Raw genomic sequence first — 7,810 nt, forward strand, 5'->3', positions numbered from 1 at the left:
CGTGACACCCCCTGACCTCACCTAGGGTCTTGCACCTCACCAGGCAGCCTGGCCACAACTCCCCTGCCCCCTTCTCCCACTGCAGGGGTAGGCACCTCCATTTTGCCCCACCAGCTCCAAGGCCTGGACACATGCCCCCAGCTTTGGCACACATGCTCCACATCCCCTCCACACATCCCTGCCACCACCCCCCACAACCCCGACAATCTCCAAGCCCAGGCCCTCCAAACCTTGCATGCCATAGACTTACCCACTTGCTGCTTGGGCTGCTCCCACCACCATGCCTGGCTTTTTGCTGGTCACATGTGTGGACACTAGTTGTCTCATGTGGCATCCCTTGTCTGTCTCCAATTACCTTCTCACAAGTTCCCCCCTAGCCCCAAACAGCTCCTTGCAGGCTGCAAGGCTGTCAGCCTGCAAGGGGAAAACCACTGTGTCCTTCGGTTTTCTCCTTTGAAGTGGAAAGTCCACATTTTTCTCCTTTAAATGAGAAAAAAAAAAATCTGCATTTTTACACAGCAAAAAACAGATGCCTGCCACGAGTAAGTCTAGCCCTGGGGTCCCAGAAACTCAGTCTGTGCCCAGCCCCCTCCTGCCAGCTGAAAGTCTCCTTTGTGATAGAAGAATAGCAATAAGCTCCTTATTTCTGCTCCTGCCTCTTCTCACTTCTTTCACATGTAGGTTGGGGAAAGGTTCACAGGAATCCAGGGCTCTGGGCCTTCCTCCCTGGACCATAATTATTCTTTACCTACTTTTTCCTCACTTTAGGGTCTTCTCTGCTAGCTGAGTCCAGCCCAGAGGTGGTGTAGATTGGAGACACACATCACAGGCCAGAAACACACTCACACATGTGCACGTGCATGCACATAGAAATGCTTTTTAACCATCTCCCCCAGGCCCGGCCCCTGGCTCTTCCTTTTATGCAAATCCCCCCTGTGAACTCCTCTTCAAGTAGCCATCCCGGGACACTCAGGACCACTGCTCCCAGGGGCTGAGCTTCCCTACAGCTGCTCTGGCTGAGAGCTCTGGGATCTGAAGGGAAAGCTGGGGTTACCCATTGCACCAGGGACAGCTCGGGGCCTGTCACAGCCTCTGGGCATGTAGGTGACTGCCCACATATAGCCCTCTCACACTAGCACCTATTCACACCAGGACATAGGATTATTCCTACATGCAAATCCCATGAGCACCACAGCAATGGCCCAAGCAGCAGCCACCAGCCCAGACACAGCAAGGCCTAGTTGTTACCTAAGGAACATGGGCCACGGCCCACTGCAACACACTATAAGCTCTCCTTACCAAGGCAGGCCACTGGGTCGACATCACCTGATTTCGGGGCACAACTGAAAGTACAACAGGAATAAGAAGCTGGTCAGAGGATTAAAATGAGTGCAGCAAGGGCAACACACTGAGCAGAGCACCCAAGGGAGCTGCCAGCTCCATCCAGGAGAACAAAATCCCCAGGATCAAAGAAGGATGCATGAAGACAAACCCCAGCCTCTCTGCAGGACTCCAGCTCTGACACCCCAACCTGGAGCCCAGGGCAGGAGGACAGACACCTCTCCCCTCAACTTCCGCTCCAGGCTGCTCCTCCCACAGCTTCTCCCAGGAGCAAGGCAGGAGCACACCCACGGCAGCAAACAGCCTCCCTGCTGCAACCCAGGGCAGCTGGGCTGAGCCTGTTGGAGCAGCTGGAGCTGATGGGCAAAGGATTGCAGGGCTGGGAGGTATTTAGCTCCCTCATTAACCCTTTCCAGCCTGCTCTCTAACCTGTCTAGCCTCCATTACAGCCTGGAAAGGGTCCATCAGATTTATGCATAGTGGGATGGACGTCGTCCCCTCGTTCTCTCCAGGGTCAGACAGTTCTCCCTCTGCAGACGCTCCCAGGGGCCAGGACCCTGCAGCTGAGCGTCTCCACAGCAGGAGACACTCTGGCCTGCAGACATGCATGCCCCACTCCCCACTCCTGCCAAGGACCAAGCAGGGCTCAGCTCCCAGGTGGCATAGAAGTTGTCATTTAAATTAATAAACTACACAAATTAGAGAGATGTGAAATTAACTTCTGGGCACACAATGCACTTAGCCAGGTCTAGAAGAGAAGCAGGCAAAGCCTGAGCTTAATGCCAGATAAAAGGATGGTTTGTGTTCACCTCTTCAATGGGTGGGAACAGGCACTGGAAGGAGCAGAGGAGGCCAGGTCCAGGCACACACAGCGCTTACCACGAGTAGCTCCAGACCTGGAGGGCTGCACTCAGGGAGGTCACCAGCACCAGGCACCTTCTGCACAGCCCCCAAGCAGCTCCTACACAGCCCCAGTACTGACCCACCTTCACCCTCTTTCCAGGGCAATTCCCCCCACCCATCCCGCACTGGGCAGCCCCTTGCTCCAGGAAAACCACACCTTCCTCCAGCCTTGCCTGGCCCCTCCCAGCTGCTGCCCTCCCTTAGTCCTCCTTCCACACCTGCGGCTGCTCACAGATGCAATGGGCAGAGCCCCCTGCTCCACAGCTCCTCCTTGACCTCTTCCTTGCCCCAGGGAAGCCACTGCCTTACCACAGAGACCCTGGTGCAACCCCCATAGCCCATCCCCATAAGGGTCCTTCCCACGCACCAAGCAGAACAGAGAGGCTGTTCAGGGAGAGCTGGGACACGGCCCGTATTTCCCAGAGCAGCTGAGATGATCACAGACAGGTGGAAGCTGGAGGAAGTCCAATCCAGGGCAGGATGAGGGCCCTGGTGCTGCCTGCCCAGACCCAGGCAGGTCAAGGAGGGCCAGCACTGCCTGTGGGGCTGAACGCACAGAGCATCAGAGCAAAGAGAGTCTCTTTCTTCAGAGGAAAGAGCTGGTCTCAAGCCAAGCATCCTGATAAGAAATCCTCTGTCTCCCCCTGCCCAGGGGCACCTGCAGAGACAATTCACTGCCTGTGGGGCTGGGCAGAGGCCACCTGACAGCACAGAGTTATTTCTCACCCCTCTGCACGGTTTATAACAGTCCCGGGAAAAACCATCACAATCCACAGATCCTGCACGTGTGTGCCAGCGCGTGGGGCAGCTGAGCCCAGGCACCAAATGCCCCCGGGGAAAATGTGCATGTGAAAACAGACTGTCCCTGCTTAATAACTGGGAACATACCTTTGTGCCCAATGCCTGCTAAGTGCCTTGCCTACCTCTTCACCACAGCTGGGATTGTCAAAGCTTCTCCAACACATTGGACACGAGTCCCAAGATCACAGGCAGGGGCACATGCCTGTGGGAACATCTGTGCTTGTGTGTTGGGATCCTCAAGATCATCAACTCAAATCACCTCGTGGTCAACGCTGCCCACATTGCCACCCGCTATTACATTCCCCACCAATTCTGCTGTGTTCGTGAGCTGCAGGTCAAGAAGAGCATGGCTTGTATTTGGCCACTCCAGCACTTGCACAAGGAAGTCACCCCCAGTACTCTCCAAAACCTTCCTGGAGTGCTTGCATACTGCTGTATTGCACTTCTAGCAGATGCCAGGGTGATTGAAGTCCCCCATGAGAACAAGCGCCTGTGATCGGGAAACTTCTGGATTGCCTGACAGCTTTGGGGATGCTGCTTGGGACCTCCTTCCTCACTAAAGGTACAGCAGCATAGAGAGAAGGAGCAGGATAACTGCCAAGGGTGCAACCAATTGACTGACAGTCAGACATGGTCACACACTGGGGTTTTCTTAGGACTACTCAAAGAATCCCCTGGGCACCAGGGGCACAGCACATTGCCCTTTGCTTTTCACAACCATGACCACCTCCAAACCAGGGGCACAACAGCTCTGGGCACTAAGATGCCCGCAGTGTGCTGACTCCTGGATGAGCCACCTGGGAGAGGGACTCTCCGCATGCCCGACCCTGCATTATGGAAAGTGCATTGACCCCATCTGGACTGAAGCCCTGCACTCACCTGCTGACTTCCAGCACAGGCTCAACAGTCACTGCCTGCTAGGACAGTCTCGCTACAACACTCCTATAGTCACACCAACTTTCTTGATGTTAGAAACCACACCTGGGACAGCTGCCCCCACCCACCTTTTTTTTTTGTAAAGAATTACTTTTTTCTGGTCCAAGCCAAATTAATTCCAAATCTGTGACTCAGTCAAGAATCATAAGTGGCCCTACTGCCAGCAAACATCCGCCACCCCACCTGGGCTTCACATGTTTCCAAATCTTTCGTAGGCCTTCTGATTTATTTATTTTTTCCCCCAAAAATATTACGTGCAGGCCCCAGCCCTGCACACAGACTCCATGGGCACTGCACTGCCAGCCCCAGCCCCTGACACCAGCCCACGCACATGCACCAAGGCAGCTGCCAGCTCCAGCCAGGAGAACAGGGGCCAGAGGGACATGCAGAGCGATCTCCAAGCCTCAGGCCTGGGGCTGTCTGGATCTCCAGTGAAATATCACTCCAGGATTTGACCTCTGAGGCCCAGCCTAGAGCCCAGGGAATGGAGTAAGATGCATCTTCCCTCCCAGCGGGACACCTTCCTCTCCAGATTGCTCCTTCCACAGCTGTTTTCAGCTACAGGGCCAGACGCTGCCCAGAGCAGCCAACACCTTCCACACCGCCTCCCCAGGACCGGCCTGCTTGAGCACCTGGGACTGCTGGACTGCTGACTGCAGTTAGGCCCCTTATTAACCCTTACAGCCTGTTGTGCTCTGAGCTGTCTAGTCCCCATCAGAGCACAGGAGGGTGAGTCAGGTTGACACATACGATGGTGGAAGTTGTCCCCTTGGTCCCTCCAGGGCCATGCCCCTCCTCTGGAGACACTCACAGCAGCCAAGCCCCTGCAGCTGAGCTCCCCACAGCTGGAGACCCCCATCCCACAAGGAAGAGAGCTTCCCCCAGCTCAGCAGGGCCTGTGCAGGGATGTTCAAAGACCCTCAGTATCCTGCAACCTGCCTGCTTCCTGCTCCACCTGGGGCAAGGGCTCCCTGGGGCAGGGACAGACAGTACCATGGATGCTGTTGCCCCTCAGGCCAGCTCTGGAGAGACTCAGCCTAAGATGGAGAGATTCAGCCACCGCGGGCAGCAACCACCCCACGCATGGGCCACCCCACAGAGAGAGGCCAGTGCACCAGCAGGCATAGGCCCTGTCTCACCATACAGCCTTAGTTTGATTGCCAGGCTCCTAAACACCCCACCTGCCCTTTTCCCCACAAGGGCCATTTCCCAGACGTTGGCTGACCCAGCCACAGCACAGAGCCAGGCCTGGACAGTCACTCTAGCATGAACTCCCCGAGGCAGGGATGAGGGGCAGAGACCCCTGAGCACCCAGAGCAGAGCGCTAGTCACTGCAGCGCTGCACTGCTGAGCTCCCGGCTCTGCACTCCGAGGAGACAAACCCCGCACCACACGGGTATGGGGAAAACACCCCCATTGCTGTGCTCAACCCCAAATCCCATGGAAATAATGCACAGCAGAGAGCCAGGCTCAGCCTGACCTCCCTGGGCTCTCTTCCCCATTCCCTCAGCTGCACAGGGAACAAGGGCCCTGATCGCCCTTGCATGGGGCTGTTCTGGGACACACTCAGGTCCTCTCTTCAACCAAACTGCTCCAGCTCTGTAGCTACTTTTGATCCCTTCTCCCTGCTCCTACATCACAGCTGCCCCCACTCCCATCAGAGACTGTTTCCTCTGCATCTGGAGTTGATACAGCAAAGTGCTCGGCTACCCCAAAGGGACATCACCATGTACTGAGTGCTCAGACCCTGGCACCTCCTATGTCTGCTCAGATATACAGATATAGATATATAGTTAAATTGATATCTACAGGCATGCCGCATCTTAAGCAGGGGTGAGGTTCTGAGGTCACCGCGTAAGGTGAAAATCGCGTAGACAACTGCCTCTGCCTCCAAAACCTCCCGCCGCCGCTGCAGAGCCGTGCTTGGAGATGTACGGCCGGCAGCAGCAGTGCAGCGTGGGGTGGGGGGGGAGCTGCCAAAACCTCCCGCGGCCGCCGCAAACTCAAGCCCCTGCTCCCCCCACCCCCCGCATACAGTTGAATTTGCGCAAGTTAAATGTATGTATGACACGACTGTACTGTATATATCGATATAGATATATAATCTCCACCTCCAGCACTCTGCCAAGTGGCCCTTGTAGTTTACTCGGCAACTGAAAGCACACTAAAAACTGGGGCTGTGCGAGACTTCGGACAGAGATTTGGATCTGGAGAAGCTTCCCACACTTTAGGTTCTGAAACAGCACATCCGGGTCGAAGCGCTGCCTCGTTTGGCTTCCCGAAGAGCTTCGGAGTTCCCTTGGAGACCCGGCCATAGGGTATAATGGGGAAGCAATGAGGGATGGTAGACTCTGCAGAATGGATGAAGCCTCCCAAGTTTCAAGAAGATCAGTCCAGCGGTTTGGGGGTAACATCACCCCAAGTTCTTGGAAGCAAAACTTCTGTCAGGTCTATGTGTTATAACACAGCAGGGTGAAAACTGCAGGGCTGGTAACTCTTACTGAGGCCACAAAGCCTGCCAAGTTTCAATAAGATCACTGCAGAGGTTTGGGGGGAACTCTGGTTTGGACCGGATCGTGGCCATCCAAAGTGGGCGGATTCAAAGCCGGATCAGATCTCTGCCGACTCGCACAGGCAGACTAGAAACCCATTACACAGTTTGCATCATGCAACCGCACACCTATCCCAATACCCGTACCGCCACTCACTGCCCTCCTCAGAGGGGCTAATCCTAAAAACGTCTATGCCGTACCCCTCTCCACTGGATATATATTTCTATATATATAGAAATAAATATTTTTGAAAGAAAAAAATAAGTAGCTGGGTCAGCCATGCTCCCCATCCACCCCTTGCAGGTATGGGCTGGGGCTCGGCCAAGACCCCTGCCCTTACGTGGCAGGATTGGAGCCAGGTTAGCCACTGCCCTGTGCTACGCAGCTGGATGGGGCCCACTTCCCCTGCCCTGGGCACAGAATCAGGTCCACTGCACTGGACATCCAGCCTAGACGCTAAAAATGCTGGGCACCACTGGCACAGATGGCCATAAAGGATAAAACATAAAGGACCAGTTGTGAATGTGAGGACAGGAACAATTTGTATGCTGCATTTTCCCCCATTTCCATCATTTGCTCAGTTTAATGCCAAGTGTCTATTAGTACTTTCCCTCTGCTGTTGCTGACCCTAGTGTCTCCCCTGTGCCAGAGACTGAGCCCCATGCAGAGAGAGCAGGGCCCTGTGCTGAGCGCTCCCAGCCTGGGGCTGCTTATACCCTCCTGGGAGCAGCATGCAAATCCCTGGCCAGGGCGACTGGTTAAATAGAGTTACTGTATCCAGGAGCCTCAGTCTGTACCCAGCCCTTTGCTGCCTGCTGAGTCTCCCTTGTTATAGGGCAGCAGCAATGAACTCCTTATTCCTATTCCTGTTGCTTCTCTCTACTCCCCCATGTAGGTTATGAGGAAGGCTCAGGGGAATCCAGGGCTCTGGGTTTTCTCCATGGACCTTATTTTTTACCTACTTTCTTTTTCCTTTAGGTGTGCTCTCTGCTGTGCAGCTGGTTGAGTCTGGCCCAGGGGTGGTGAAGCCTGCAGAGACCCTCACCCTGACCTGCACTGTCACAGGTTCCTCCATCAGCAGTTATAACTATTGGAGCTGGATCCGGCAGCCTCCTGGGAAAGGGCTGGTGTGGATGGGGAACATAGGTGGAAGCAGTGGTAGCACAAGCTACAATCCATCCCTCAAGAGCCGCATCACCATTTCCAAGGACAGCTCCAAGAGCCAGTTCTCCCTGCAGCTGCGCGCTCTGACAGCCGCAGACACCGCCACGTATTAC

General features: G+C 55.1%; 1 long non-coding RNA gene and 1 gene segment (V, D, J or C); one reads left to right on the top strand and one right to left on the bottom strand.

The window, feature by feature from the left end:
- Window positions 1-231: 231 nt before the first annotated feature.
- Window positions 232-2,979, bottom strand: LOC132251638 (uncharacterized). The gene is made up of 3 exons (XR_009463630.1): window positions 1,493-2,979; window positions 1,300-1,343; window positions 232-480 (listed from the first exon to the last, which is right to left on the bottom strand). It is a non-coding gene; the product is annotated as an uncharacterized LOC132251638 (long non-coding RNA).
- A 4,345-nt stretch (window positions 2,980-7,324) lies between these two features.
- LOC132251339 (immunoglobulin heavy variable 4-59-like) lies at window positions 7,325-7,810 on the top strand (the record flags this gene model as incomplete). The annotated part of the segment is given in 2 exon segments: window positions 7,325-7,424; window positions 7,512-7,810. Coding segments are annotated over 2 exon segments (345 nt in total), but the record flags the coding sequence as incomplete, so codon positions are not given.

This window comes from Alligator mississippiensis, chromosome 7 (assembly GCF_030867095.1).
Source record: "Alligator mississippiensis isolate rAllMis1 chromosome 7, rAllMis1, whole genome shotgun sequence".
Lineage (NCBI taxonomy): Eukaryota > Metazoa > Chordata > Crocodylia > Alligatoridae > Alligator > Alligator mississippiensis.